This window comes from Nymphaea colorata, chromosome 6 (assembly GCF_008831285.2).
Source record: "Nymphaea colorata isolate Beijing-Zhang1983 chromosome 6, ASM883128v2, whole genome shotgun sequence".
NCBI classification, from domain to species: Eukaryota; Viridiplantae; Streptophyta; class Magnoliopsida; order Nymphaeales; family Nymphaeaceae; genus Nymphaea; species Nymphaea colorata.
The window spans coordinates 4,818,943-4,834,587 of record NC_045143.1 but is presented as its reverse complement, the minus strand read 5'-3'; the positions used below and the strand labels follow the sequence as shown (position 1 = coordinate 4,834,587).

General features: G+C 37.5%; 1 protein-coding gene across 5 annotated transcripts; it reads right to left on the bottom strand.

The window, feature by feature from the left end:
- Window positions 1-4,611: 4,611 nt before the first annotated feature.
- Window positions 4,612-9,598, bottom strand: LOC116256852 (disease resistance protein RPV1-like). 5 transcript variants are annotated; one of them, XM_031633370.2, is made up of 5 exons: window positions 9,505-9,598; window positions 8,291-8,884; window positions 6,999-8,103; window positions 5,321-6,904; window positions 4,612-5,246 (listed from the first exon to the last, which is right to left on the bottom strand). In XM_031633370.2, exons 2-5 carry the CDS (start codon window positions 8,806-8,808, stop codon window positions 4,746-4,748), a joined length of 3,708 nt encoding a protein of 1,235 aa, XP_031489230.1. In that variant the 5' UTR covers window positions 8,809-8,884; window positions 9,505-9,598; the 3' UTR covers window positions 4,612-4,745. The 5 variants fall into 5 exon arrangements, with proteins under 5 accessions (XP_031489230.1, XP_031489228.1, XP_031489227.1 ...); XM_031633368.2 differs by lacking the exon at window positions 9,505-9,598 and adding an exon at window positions 9,380-9,487; XM_031633367.2 differs by lacking the exon at window positions 9,505-9,598 and adding an exon at window positions 9,140-9,373.
- Window positions 9,599-15,645: the final 6,047 nt, after the last annotated feature.

Here is a 15,645-nt window from a genome sequence, read left to right as displayed (position 1 = left end):
GAGGCCGAAGCTTTTCGGTCTTTGATTGTGCCCCTGGGATTCAAGGCTGCTTTGGTTCCTTAATGTGAGAGCGACTTTTCCCGAATGAGTGAAGAACTAGGGCTGCATTCAAAGTTTTTACACCATTGTTACGTTATGGATGATGTTAGTGAAACTGTTTTAAGTAGTTATTCCCATTGAAAATCAAATGTGTCAACGCTCTTGTTTGCCTGCCGTCATCATCTATTCGCTGAATGTTGATTTTATACTTTGGACAATGTTTTCCATGCTAGTTCATGAAATGTTTTTATATTAATTTTTGGAGCGCACCCCTGAATATATATATATATAATTTATTATGTAGGCATATTTGTGGGGATTCATTATAGGTTTTATTTGATGTTTTCAGGTTGAAGAAGGTTAAGAGTTCAATATTTAAAATGTGCTATTCTTGGCATGATCTCATAGAAGTTGGTCTAACTCCCCATCTTTGGTACCCAAAGAACAACTAATTTAATTAAAAGGAAAACAGAAAAACAGAAAGTTGTGGTTCGTTGTACAACAAATCTATATTTCTCTATAGAAAGAATGTGAAAAAAAATGGATTTGTAGAAAGACTGTTTACATGAGAAAGTTTCTTTATTTAAAACTAAGAGTTGATCGATCATGACATGTCTGTCTTTTTTTCCAACCTATTTGCGTCAGCCATATTTTGTCTATTTTTCCTTTTCATATTAGGCCTCCCAAACAAAAGATTATGTGTTAGCGACTGAAAATGACAAAAATACTCTTGCCTTTTATAAGACGAAAATACATCTCTATAAGGCTGGGCACCGGGCCAGCTACCTTTAGGTACCCGCCCGAACCTGAGAAAAGGGGTAAGGGGCCGGCCCGGTTGGGCTTGATAAGCTCGGGTGATAATTTTTTTTATGTTTATTAATTAATATATATATATATAATATTTTATTACAATTAATTATATTTATATATTATTTTATATTAAAAATATTTTTTTTAAATTTAATCATGCTAGGCCTGGACCCGAGTTTTGGGTGTTCAGCCGGCCTGACCTGATGCCCAAGCTTACCTCTATGGTGAAACGGTAGAACGCGGGTTCTCGTGATTCCCACCTAATACGGTAACCGCTTTTTTCAAAGCTGTTTAAGCAACTAAGATTCTAAACTAATTTTTTGGGTTGGTAAGTGGCAAAAAGTGGTTGGTACCAATGTTCTTAAAGTCAGCCCTAATCAGCCTTAAATATCAACTTCTAAGAGTACCATGCATTCACTTTTAACTATTTTTTAAGAGTGTGATATTTAGATAATAATTTTTGTAATTATTTTTAGCCAGTCCACAACCGATTCAGCTGACCGATTCATTTGATAAACCGAATCTTAGATTGATCATTGAGCTTTGTTTATTTGTTGTAAGCTCGAGCTCGACTCGACTCAGCGTAAAAGCGAGCCTAGTTTGATCGTACGGACTGAATTAATCGGCTCGATGAAAGGCACCTCGGGCCCAGTTTCTCTCTAATTTTCTCCCCACCATTTTCTCGTGCTTCTCTTTGATTTTCTTCCTTGATTTTATTAAGACACCAACAAACTTTCAACGTTGATCTGCTGCCAATTGGAACCGCAAACGCCCACATATATGTAGTTTTCGACAGTACAAAATTCGTTAGGCATTATACACAGAAATAGTTTTTTGAAGTTCTAACTTCTTTCTGGCTTCTGCCCTCCTTCTTTCTTTGAGGAAAAATCATATTAAAGTTTACAAGTTGAGCCTGTTGGATTGCCGGATGGCTAAATATTTATATTTCGTTGTTAAAAACATTATAAAGCATCGTCAAAAGTACGACCGCTGCTAAATAATAAACTATTGTCAAATGCTCCCGTGGCATATTGATTTTAGCAAAAGTTGTTAAATATTTTGTCATCCGACAACATTTGGTAGCTTTTATATATATAGTGACTCTAATTTGTCTAATGATAGACGGTTAAGAGAAAAATAAAGAGAAAAAAATGATAGTATTTTTGTCGTATAATATTAGTTTTATCTTTTTTTCTTTGCGTTTTTCTCTCGAATGATCTTCATTACATGGCTAGGTGACTCTGAACAGTTCGAGTCACCATTATATATATATATATATATATATATATATATATATATATAAACACCCACTATTAGATAAACCTCTAATAAATTAATATTCCAAGAAACATACTTTACATGTTTAAGTTTTAATTATTTCGTAAAATTCAATATACATACCAAATTTTCAGCATTTTTTTTCATTTTTGGATTTTTATATATTTTACATGTATCAGTACAATTAGCTTAAACAAGAAAAGACGCATATACATGACACATAGAGGAGGCACTATATATATATATATAATATAGTGGTGGGTTGTTGTTGGGCATATTTTATGTTCACGTGGAAGGTTCATTGAAAGAGAGAGCTCATGGATGGGAGTAAAGTAAAACAACAAACATTGGCGGCACTTGCATGTTGTCTGTCGCCAAAGTCTTCCCTCACGTGTATAAGCCACATTGGCTCCTAGCCACCTCGTTGTCATGACCCAACCAACTTGGGCACGAACCAGACCACCACTTCCCTTGATTTTGATTAATTAAGTTAATTAAAGGGGTAAGGTCGGACCGCCAGCGTTGGCACATGGGAATTCTCTTGCTTTATAAAAATGATGTCGTGCTTTGGGCCGAACTGCACCAAACTTTAACTCGGACAATAAATTCTTTTCTATATTTTATTCTAATTTCAGGTGAGTGAGATTGTTTGAGTCATGGTTGAAGTCTTCATTCTTATCTCAATCACTAGTTTTGGTTTTTCGATCATGTTTTAACTTGTATATTGGTATAATTTTTTTTAACAGTATAATGAGTTGACGTTACAAGAGTTTGAAACTGGAAACTGACTGCCTATCAACACTCACTCAACCATTGTGCCAGTCAGGGGCGGAGGGAGGGGGAGCCCGCCTAGGCCGTGGCCCCACCCAGGGTAATTGCAAAAAAAAAAAATACATTAAAAAAATTAAAAAATTTTAGTTGCGTAGTGTATTTTTTGGATTCAGCTTTAATTCAGCCCTACTCAAATAAGTTCATTGAACCATTTGACCCGCCCCTAAAAAAAATCTTCACTAACCGGTGGACTGGTAAGGCTTCCAAGAAAAGAACAGCAAAGATTCCGAGCACGTGTAAAAGTAGCGAGGAGAAAAAGAAAAATCAGGAGACTTTCTTCACCTCAAAGTTTTACACCATTAAGGAAGGAACTACAGACTAAAGAGATTGTTCTACTGCAGCCAGGTGCCCTACTTTGAGAGTGACCACTCGGTTTTCTTAGAAAAAAAAAATCAGCTTTAACTTTTACATCACTATTCAAGTAAGGACGATCACATGTAAAATGGAAGAAGATGTGAAGAGTGTTCCATTTTGTTGCCCTGTTTTGCCTCCAAAACACTTTGAAATGACTTCGAATTTTAGATCCGAGACTATCAAATGCAACCTTCAAAACTAGCGTAGAATTGCGAATTGCAAAGCGATCGGATTCAAGTTAAACTTTGGTTGCTGTTCGATGAGAGATTCGTATTCCAATGTTCCATGTATTTGGCTGATCCAAATCCAACACATTTCAGTTCCGCAACAAGCAGATAGATCCAAACGAGCACAGAGGCTCAGATTGATCCACTGACTCTTTTTCATGGTTTTCAGACTGGACCCGCCTTATCAATTATCATGCTTACAAGAAGAGGTACATCAAATTCTCCTGGTGAAAGTGCCAAGAACATGAATGATAAAGGCGGGGTAAGTGGAAGACACATGAGATTTAGTGGCTTTTCACAGCACCAAAAGAAAGGTAAATGGGCCAAGACAAGGCAGAACTTGCCCAAAAATGCCTGTTGAAAAGTGTCCCTGTGCTTAGTCTTTGGCTTTTTGCATTTAAATTTCAAGAGGTGGAAGTGGGTCAGACTTAGATCAGACATAAACATATCTGGTTGGTTAGATTTTGATCTTGACTATGATTCTGATATCCAAACTAATGTACCTATTATCTATCCGAGTAATAAATTGTTGAATTTAACTGATATGTTATATGGATTTAAAAGATACAAGGCCATATCAAATTTTGCGCACATGGTACTTGGATTTGAATGCCCATGAAAATCAGATAATCCCACCAGTAAGGAAAATCCTACAGCATATCTGCCTCTGATTGCTAAGTGGATATCAATTTCTCACTTGAATCTGACTCTTTGGATCCATATCTCAATAGAATTGTCGGATTATATCCAACCATTAGTGACATTACGTGATGGTGATTAACTTCCAGAGATCTAAATAGTGAACACATGCATTTTGAGATTTTGTTTCTCTTTTTCATTTTTCGTTCAACAAAAGTGAGATTTAATTCAGGGTGTTCAGCTCGACACACTTCCAGCCCACCACCTGTTGGTGAGATTTCAGTTTTCCTTTTCGTTCTACTGAACTACATCTCAATTTTCCAATGTATAATAAATGTTATCTAAATCAAAACTGTCCTCAGGTCAATCAGTTTCTCCAAGCATTGGGATGAAAAGACATGAAAGACAAAGAATTACCAACATTTATTGTTCATACCATCAAAAATTGGATTGGACTAACAATCTCCATAAATATTGACAATAATACAAAGAAAAAATGATTTATTCGACACTTGAAAGTTTAGTTTGATGGAGAGAGAGAGAGAGAGAGAAGAGAGACACGCCTCTCTAGGGAGACATGAAAAACTGAGCCAATTTTTCAGGAACCAGTGCTTCTTCTTCACTGGCAATATCTTTCTGCCCTTCTGTTGGCCTATAAATCGGATGTATTCCTCCCTTCACTATCTGAAAATCGTTTAATGAGAATTGTTCAGTTATCAGTATATTGATTGAACCTCCTTCCTTCAGAAGCCGAATTAAAGGGTGGCCGTCTCTGTAATGGTAAAAGAGCATATTGCTGTCTCTGTAATAGGACACTGGAACTTCTACTTCGAAGTTGGTTGAGGAGCCATCTTCACCATTAACCACAAGACTGAAGTTCGAATACAAGTGGAATGTACAACGGAATGGCCTTTTAATCATGGAGAAAACAACCCACAGAAGAAGTCCTTTAATCTCATGCTTACCCACAGAAGGTTTTTGGACCTCACAGCATAATTGTTGATGCTTGAACCAACTTGGGCATTTAGTTCCAGGAATGCTTAAACTCTCCAAGCGTTCAAACGTTTCCTGAAGCGGACGAAAAAAAAATAAGAAAACCCTCCATATACAATTCAGAAAAATGGTCTCTTCAGGAAACGTACCTTAACAATCCTCTTCTTGAAATTACTGCTGAGATTGGTGCAGCCAACCAACTGTAAGCACATTAAAGATGTCAATGTTTCAAGGCCAGGGACATCTTCCAGACTCTTGCAGTCTGTAAAATCTAGAACTCTTAAGCTCTTCAAGTTTGAGATATTTGGGATTCTTTCCAAGGAACTGCAACGATAGGCGTCAAGCTTGGTTATGGACGAGGGAAGCGGAGGGAGAGACTGAAGCTTTGCACAGGTGAGTAGGGATAGCTCCTCAAGTTGAGGAAGGGAACTCAGTGTTGTTGGCAGGCAGGAGAACTTGTTTCCATCTAAGTTCAGTATTTTCAGGGATAAAAACATTGAGAAATCTAGAGAAATTCCACCATCTGACAAGCTACATTCCTTGAGATCTATTCTTTCCAAGGAGGTTAACTGACAAAAGGTAGATGGTAGCATCACGAGCTTATTATTACCGTTTAGATAGAGAAGCTTTAGTTTGTTAAGGCTTCCAAAATTCTCAGGCAATTCACTGATGCCCAAATAGGACAAGTTCAAATAGAAAAGGTTCCTCAATTGTGCAAAAGAGAGAGGCAAGATGTTGAATTTTCCAGAACCAGTGATCCTTAGCATCTCGAGGTTTTCTACTGATCCAAAGGAATCAGGTATGCTGGCAAGGTTAGAACAATTGCTTGCACCTAACCTTTTGAGCTTCTTCAGTGATCCTACTGAGCCTGGTATTCCATGAACTGCACTGTTATCCAACATCAACTCCGTCAAAGAGCACAATTCTCCTGTGGAATCAGGCAAGGATACCAAAGAATCACAATAAGCTAGAGATAGCCGAGAAAGCCTTGTCAGGTGTCCAATTGAATCAGGTATCATTCTGATTGCAGTCTCATCGAGTGCAACTTCTATTAGAGATTGCATGCAGCCTAACTGTTCCGGCAAAGTGGAGAGCTTGGAGCAGCCAGAGAGGATTAGGACTTTAAGACTATTTAGTTGAACAAAACTGTTTGGAAGGGCCTCTAGCGACTTGCAGCCTCTTATACTGAAGTAGACCAAGCTCCTAAGATTCCCGATCGAGTCATGCACTTCCATCAAGTTAAGAGAGTCATCAAATGTCAATTTTATCAAGGATAGCAGATTGGATAAGTCTGGGCTGGTAACAAAGTGATTGCAGCCACTGAGATTGAGAACCTTCAAGGTTTCAAAAGTATGCATACCATGGTTATGTTTTCCTGTAAGAAGTCGATATGCACTCAAAATGGAACACTCTATGTAGTACCCAATCAAGCTTCTAACATTTGTTGCCGGCTTCTTGCTCTGTAATTCGTTGATATTGCTTCGAGACAAGTCTAACACTTCCAAGTCAATGAGATTGAAGTCATATGGAAATGATCCCAAAGGACAGCCATGCCATTGCAACCATTTCAGTTTCTTAGGCAAATGTGAGTATTTCCCCATGATGTTTGCATAGTTAGCACAAAGCAATCTCAGATTAGATAAACCTGCAAAAGATTTGGTGGTCAGGTGGTGGTCATCTTGATCACTGGCCTCCATGAAATTCACAGCGATTCCTTCGATATTTCTCGTCCCCTGTGATATCACAAATGAAAAATCAATCAGATGACAGAAAAGTATCAGCCACGTACCAAATTGGCATGAATAAAGTCTGAGCATCGTCACTCACTTTAAGGCCTTTTAAAACATGCAAGGCATCTTTCTGAAACCACAACCTGCTACGTTTCCCAGGGTTTGGAGGGCATTCCTCCTGAACTATCTGCCTTCCCATATCACGAAGTAGATCATGCATTTCCAGCTTATCGTCTTCACTGATCTTTAAAAGGGACTTATGCATGAGAACTTTAATAGCTATGGTTGGAAAGAAACCACAACCTTTCCACATCTGAATTGCAGTATCTCTGTCCGTTCCTGATAGGAAACAAGCAGTGTCTAGAAATATACTTTTCTCAAGGTTGTCAAGGCCATCATAGCTAATTCTCAAGGTCTGCTGAACATCAAGAGGAGGGACCTTCTTCAACTTCTCCAACGTATCATTCCATTCTTGACCACTTCTTTTACCAAACAATGAGGAACCAACCACTTCTAGAGCCAATGGCACCCCACCGGTAGCTGAGACAACCTTCTCAGTCAGACCTACAAAACCTTCAATTGGCTGGTCCTTCCCGAAAGCATGAAAACTAAATAGCTGAATTGACTCTTCACGGTTCAATTCCGAGGGCCGGTAGATCTCATGTTCTTTTAGCCCATACACGTTCAGTACGTGCTCATATCTTGTTGTTAAAATGATTCTGCTTCCTGCAGACAACCAAGTAGGTCGTACCAATGCGTTTAGCTGTTCTATATGGTCAACATCGTCAAGAACAACCAGAACTCTCTTGCTGTGAATTCTCTGCTTGATCACACTTGTCCCCTGGCTTGAGTTGCTTACTGGTTGCACTTTACCTTTGAGGGCTTCATGTAGCAGTTGATTTTGCAGAGAAACGAGACCATTTGGTTGCCTTGATACCTCCTTGATGTTTGAAACAAAGCTGCTACCTTCGAACTTGGAAAAGATTCTGTTGTATAGGGCCCTGGCAAGAGTTGTCTTGCCGATTCCTCCCATCCCCTGTATTGCTACTACCCTGACATCGTTGGCCCAAATGTTGACCAGCTTCATCAGGTCATCCACTCGAGGGTTGATTCCGAGCGGGTGTTTAGCCACGTCTATTGGAGTCTTGTTCACTTTAATCAGAATGATCTTAACAATCAATTGAATGACCTTTTCTTCATACCTGGTGATATCCATATGAACAAATTTAACCAAAAGCTATAAGGATGGGACATGGACAAGGACCAAGGCTCACTAAATACCAAAAGAATGAGAAAATTTTATAAATTTGGATTGGAAATAAAAATTTATAAGGATATAAAATTTTACAATCTAAAACTTTTAAAAGTTAACAAGTCATAAACACCTACCCTTGAGGTGCATTCCTGAGATCATGGCCGGAGATCTCCCCGGTCTCCCCCAGAGCGTCCCTCCATGCCTTCACCTTCTCCTTGCTAAATCTCTTCTCATGGTCGGCGAAAGGCTGCTCGAAGGGTCCCCTCTGTCGTCGGACGTCCGAAGGGTCGACATCGAAAAATATTGGGAGGATCCGCCGCTTGCACTCCACCATCTTTTCGACCTCCATCAAACAGCGCGACGACTCAGCGAAGGACCTGGAGAAGATGGGCACGAAGACCTCCGATCTCTCCACTGCAGCCACCACCTTCCCCACCTCCTGATCCCCTCCTTCTTCTTCATCCTCTCCATGTTCTCGGGAAGTCTTGATGCATTCTCTTGCAAAGGCAGCGTATAGGAGGTTGGTGAACCTCTGCTGCCGCTTGCTCGACTTCTTTCTCCTGAAGCTCACGTGCGCATCGAACTCTAATCTCTCGTCTGATACGGGCGGCGAAGACTCGACGTATGGCCATGGCTCGCTGCTTCTCATCATCTTCTCTGTTCTTTCTTTTGGTCTGACGATGAAGTTGGGTGGGGGGCGCGTTGTCAAAACTAAAACTGGACTGCTTCTGTGGTGACAACAGCAAAAGATCAACACCCACAGGATGAAAAAGAAACAAACAGTTATAAATATAAATAACCAACAGTTGCAACCATGAAAGCAAAGGTTTAAGTCCAGGAGCAGATCAAATATAACAACAAAAAATGCAAACAAATTGGAAAATAATCTTGCATGCCATTACATGAGGACAAAAATAATCCAGCAGATGCTAAAAACATGAATTCGAACGAAAGAAAGGAATCAACAACGGAGGAGTATTAACTTAGCAGCTACTTTCAAACGAATTGAGAACAAAAAAAATTCAGCTGATGCTAAAGACATGAATTGGAACGAAATAAAGGAATCAACAATGGAGGTGAATTAACTTAGTAGCTACTTTTAAAAAAAGGAACTGAAAGTTAGTGGTAATTATGACTGCGAAGTTTGAAGAGCAAGATCAACAATGGAGGGGAAGAACATCTTCAGCCACAACTATGTAGTTAAGTCCATGACTATATCATACCGCTCAGTCTACGTATCTTCAGCCACAACTATATTGCATCACATAGATATATCATGTCTACCATCTTCAGCCACAAACTATAGCCACATGAACATCTGATGAAGTGCAAGCAATGAAAACAGTACCATAGATCACTAAAAAAAGTGCCGATAGAAAAAGAAAACACTTGCTTTATGAGACTATCTCCTTCATCCAGGAGACAAAGACATTGGCCATGATAAGAAAAGAATCACTAAAAGTTACAAAGAGAGGGGGAGGAGAATGTGTCATGGAAAACCATGTCCCCATCGCTCCTTTTCTATTTTGCAGTATATTAGCGTTTTCCTTACGCTTCGACATATTCTGTACTCCCATCCTATTTGTAAAAGCAAGAATGACTTCAGAAACTAAACTGCAAATAAGTAAATAGTATTTACTTTTAGAATTTGTTCATTCTTAAAGTTATAAGCATGAGAATTGAAGATAGGACTTCTTAAAGGCAGCCTAATAGCCCATTGTTCAAACACCAAGCTAGATTTGAATCCTACCCTAACAAGTATAAAATGCTCAAACTAAAATTAAGGGGGGCGTTTGGCAAAAGTAAGTCATTTTTCATACTCCGAGACAGCTTTGAAATCTACACTGGTAAGTATAAAAATGCTTAACAATAATAATAATTTGTTACTATTCTATGAATTTGTTTTGAAATAGACTTAAAAGTCACATAAAAATTAATGTGTCCCAACCTTGAGAAAGGTGAGAATCATGTAAAGAAAAACTTGAAAAATAAAGTTCACAACTAAGAAGGTAGAGACCTCTGCCAAAGAACTACTGAAACAAAAATGAAATCGAACAAAACTAAAGGAAGGATAAGATCCAGTCTCCTCTTCCCTCTCAAGATACAAACTTTTATCTGTAATTCAAGAAGAGACTATATTTTCAAATTTTTGATAAGAACAATCAATTTTTTTTTATATATAAGTTGAATAAAAAATTTACAAACGATATTTTAGTCTCCGCCTTTACACGCAAGGGCAATTTTTTATGTATATCAGGTCAGAAGATAGGAGGCCGTGCCCCCTCGCGTCACGTTATGGACACCCATCCCGGCAGGCCTTGACGGTCAGGTGCAACGTGGCCGTGGTACATATATAAAACTATTTATGTTTTTTGTCCTTTCTAAAAATTCCAACCATATTGTACCTGATCTTTATGACCCAAAATAACTAGAACATGACCTTTCTTTAATGCATGAGACCTTCTGAATTGAAGCGATTCTATTTATTTAAAATCTAACAAAGTTTATAAGTTGCAAACTAGATCTTATCTCTTAGCCGCGTCCTCTTCACGACAAAAGAATCCTGCAAACATGAATATTTAAACAAAGCAGATAAGTATCTAAATTTTGTAGGATATATGCTCCCCTTCATTGCAAGAGAGGGGGATTCATTCTAAAGTGATGATTTAAAGGGGGAGTTGGGTGCTATGAATAAGTCTACCAAGATGCACCTTGAACATATAAAGAACATATAAAAGTTTGGGTGTTTCATGAATTTGTTTTAAAAATTGAGTTATGATGGATTTATGAAGTGCTGGAATCTAGTGTTTCAAACATTTCAAATAGATTTATGCAATACTAATACCCTGTTTATTGACAATTTTCAAAAAAAAAATTGAGAAAAAAGATAAATACCCCAGCTATATTTTGTTTTCATACATTGGTTGATGGATGTTCTGGCCGAATCAAAATCTGGTTGAATCTATTTGCAATGCCCACTCATGTCTCAAATTTTAGTTGAATATATTGTTATTCCATATTCTGGTCTATGTTTAGGGTTTTCACAAAAAACTATACCGGTGAATTCACTGGTACAATCGATAGGCGGTGACAAAATGCTATACCACAAACATCGTAAACTTTTAGCGGCGGTGGCGTCACCGCTAAAGAGGATGTTGCCTATATAACAATGGGAGCTTTAATGAAAACCAAATAAAATACTATACGACCAAACATGTTAGTGTTTGATGAATCTATATTAAAATTGAGATAAGTTTATACAACATTTGTTCAGGCGTTTCATAAATCTACTTCAATTTTGAGATAAATACATAAAACACTTACTTGGTGTTCCTAATACCTCTAACGTCTTCTCATGTATAAAAGACAACTAAGAAGGTAGGGACCTCTGTGAAAGTGAACTCCTGAAACAAAAAGGAAATTGAGCAAAGCTAAAGGAAGGATAAGATCCGCTCTCCTCTTCCCTCTCATGATACAACCTTTTCTCTGTAATTCAAGAAGAGACTATATTTTCAAAATTTTGATAAGAACAAAAATATAAATTTTCAATATTTTTTATATAAGTTAAATAAAAAAGTTACAAACTATATTTTAGTCTCCACCTTTACACGTGAGAGCAATTTTTTATGTATATTATGGCAGAAGATAGGAGGGCGTGACCCCTCGCGCCATGTTATGGACACGCACCCCGGCAGGCCTTGAACAGTCTGGTGCAACGTGGCCGCGCTACATATATAAAACTATTTATGTTTTTGTCCTTTCTAAAAGTTCCAACCATATTGGATCTGATCTTTATGACCCAAGATAACTAGAACATGACCTTTTTTAATGCATGAGACCTTCTGAATTGAAGCGACTCTATTGTTTGAAATCTATGAAAGTTTATAAGTTGCAAACTAGATCTGATCTCTTAGCCGCGCCCTCTTCACGACAAAGAATCCTGCAAACTCAATATTACATAAATATTTAAACAAAGCAGATAAGTGTCTAAATTTTGTTTGCAACAGAGGGGGATTCATTTTAAAGTGATGATTTAAAGGAGGTGTTGGGTACCATGAATAACTAGTAAGTTGCACCTCGAACATACAAAGTAGGAGGGAAAAATCGAAGGGGGTAATTGTGTGCGGGTGTTTCATGAACCTGTTTAAAAAATTGAGTTGTGATAGATTCATGAAATATTGAAATCTATTGTTTCATTAATTTGCCCTAACATTTGAATAGATTCATGCAATACTAATACTGCGTTCATTGACAATTTTCAAAAAAAATATTTGAGACGAAAGATAAATACCTCAGCTATATTTTACTTTCATAAATTGGTTGATGGATGTTCCGGCGAAATCAAAATCTGGTTGAATCTATATGCAATGTGCATCATGTCTCCAATTTTCTTTAAATGTTTTGTTATTCCAGATTTCTGGTTTATGTTTAGGGTTTTCACAAAAAACTATACCGGTGAATTCACTGGTACAATCGACAGGGGTGGTAAAATATTATGCCACAAACATTAGCGGTGACTGCCGTCACCGCTAAAGAGAATGTTGCCTATATAAGGCTTTAATGAAAACCAAATAAAATACTACGTGACCATTTGACATTAGTTATATCGTGATAGTGTTTCTTGAATCTATCTCAAAATTGAGGTAGGTTTATATAACATTTACTCACATGTTTTATAAATTTACTCTAATTTTAAGATAGATTCATAAAACACTCATATAGTATTCTTAATACCTAAAGTCCAAAGTAGGCATCCAAACAAAGCAAATATATGAGGTAACTGAGAGCTTGAGTAGTATCTTTCCACTAAATGCATGGCTAAAATATGGACTGGAGATGGGCATCAGGGCGAGTACGCAAGGGTAAGAACGGCATTCTGGTGCTGCAAGTTTATTTAAGTTTATGGGCAACTTGAGTTGTTGGACAGCGTTAATTAGCTGGAAAGGATGAGTGTACTCTAAGAGAGGATGGATTAAAAAAAACTGAAACTCTGAAACACATGCATATTTTAAGAAATATGCAAACGAGCAATGAATTTTTAGTTGCAAGGGTAGAAAGTCTAACTTTGATCAACCAACTTAAGTTTTAAATAAGCTTTCTTAATTAGAGCCAGAATCTTTCCTTTAGCTGACCCAACGGTCTAGTTTGCTTCATTGGTTCACGAGTATCATTCATATATATATATATATATATATATGTCTTTGGTGTTGACTTAGATATATTATGCATTTTATTTCCTTCGTTTCAACTTTACATATGAAAGTATAGTTGAGTTGAGAGAGAGAGATATATAATTGATCAACCATGTGACCCCTTTCCTTCATCCTCAAGATAAGGACCTACTTTTGCTTATGTAGAGGGTGGGCACTGTGTTTCGAACCTTCAACGTTAGTGCTCATGGTCATGGTCTGACCCATTATGCAACACGAATCTCTATGACAGTAAGCAATTCTTTTACTTCCAACCGCCTTTGAAATTCACAATCTATTTTTCTGGTATAAAATGCGGTAAATATGGTAGACGCAATTTAAAAAGGGCACAATTTGCTTTCCTTATTTTGAAATTCATTTACTATCCATTTGTTACAAAATGAACTATGTGTATTGATCTGGTCTTGGTTTGATTCTTTACTTTCTCTCCCTTTTTATGTACATATTATTCTTTTGCACTAATAAAGTGGGGTGCCCACCTTCCAGCAGCTTTGCATTGAAATTATGTATGCTGATAATTGAGATCCAAAGAAAGCAATATTTAACTGCATCTTCATGACTGAGTCACGGTCACAGCTGAGGCAGCTTCTTAAGTTAAGAGACATGAATGAGCAAAGGCTACGCAGAGACCTACCATCTTGACCGCAGACATGTTTCTACTTGTTTAGCTGCAGGCAATTTTTGTCAAATACAAGTTTTCTTTGGATAAATTGTTGCTGCTTTGAGTGAAAATAATTGTTCTTTGATTCGAAATTTTCCCTACTTCATCTTAGATGAACATATGAAAGTGGAGAATCAGTCTCCTGAGAAGCTGTTTGGCATGAAAAACACTCTGTGATTGTTTCATGAATCTACTTCAAATATTAAAGCAGATTCATACATGACGTGTTAAAAGTTCAGTATTTAGAATAGCTTCATAAAACACTCACACTGTTCTTTTATGCCAAACAACCTTTTAATGAAACGTACTTTTTGGACCAAAATTTATGAGGTGCTTAATGAAGGACAATTACTCCTCAAAGATAAGGTGAAATTAAAAAAAAAAATTATTTCTTTTAATTATCTTGCATAACCGGTTGGAAGATTTTGTGGTTCGATCTTAATTTACTTCCTACTTCGCACAGAGCTGTTAAATTCTCTCATTTATATAGAAAAATCTTTGCCAGTTCTTGCGAAGATCCAGTGTTAAATTCTGGATTTTTTTCAAACTTGAAGTCTTCAAGTACATCCTCATTTACTGCCATTTGTGGTTGTGTTTGATAGATAGTTGCACATGGTAAAAACAAAAAATTACCTCCAAGTTAAAAAAAAAAAAACAGGTCGAGTTTGACACGGCAAGTAGCACCAGGTTAACTTTCAGCATGTTGTTTGATGCATGAATGCGCACTGCCAACACGAGTTATCAAGAACACGGGGAAAAAGAGAAAAGTGGAACCTGAAGTCACTTTTTTCTAGTTCATTCACTTTGCCCATCCTTTTCTAGGTAACTTCATATTAATTGGATGATTTTTACTTCATGCAAAAGTTATCTCAAGACAACCAAATACATAACAAAAGTCTATGATTCATACATTTTTTTAAAGTGAAAATGAAAGGTACTAAAATTCATTAAAAATTACCATTGAAGATTAAGAAACAGGAAAGGCACCAGTTTGAGTCGAGTTTAAACAAGTTGAACTCGTGTAACTCGAACTCGAGTCAAGCTTCACAAGTAAAATCGAGTTGAGTTAGAGTTGACGTGACTAACTCTACGTTCTCCTTAGGCCTCAAGAAAAGAAACAACTCTTTAATAAGCCTTGGCATCAGGCCGGACCACCGCTGGGTACCCGGTACTTGGCCCGACTTAGGCTTAAGCCTGGAAAAATGTGATTCGGGTCACCCCAACTTGTTATCGGGTCGGCCTTGGTGGGCCCAATAAACCTGGATCGGGTCAGATAATGATTTTTTAATTTATTATTATTATTATTATTATTATATATTATTACTATTAATTATTTTTATGTATTATTTTATGTTAAAATAGTTTTGAATGCAATCCGGCTAGGCCCGGTTTTTTGAGTTCGGCCGGACCCAAACCAAAGTTTTAGATGTCGGGCTGCCTCGGCCGGATGCCCAAACTTACTCCTTAACCATTAAGGAAGTATCACTTTAAAGGGAACAAAATGTACGGGTTGTTTTAGAAAGCCTCATACAAACGAAAATTTGCTGGCATGAGTATTTACACTGCTATTCACCTTTGATAATAGTTACGTGCACCTTGGCTATGCCTGCTAGCTTGT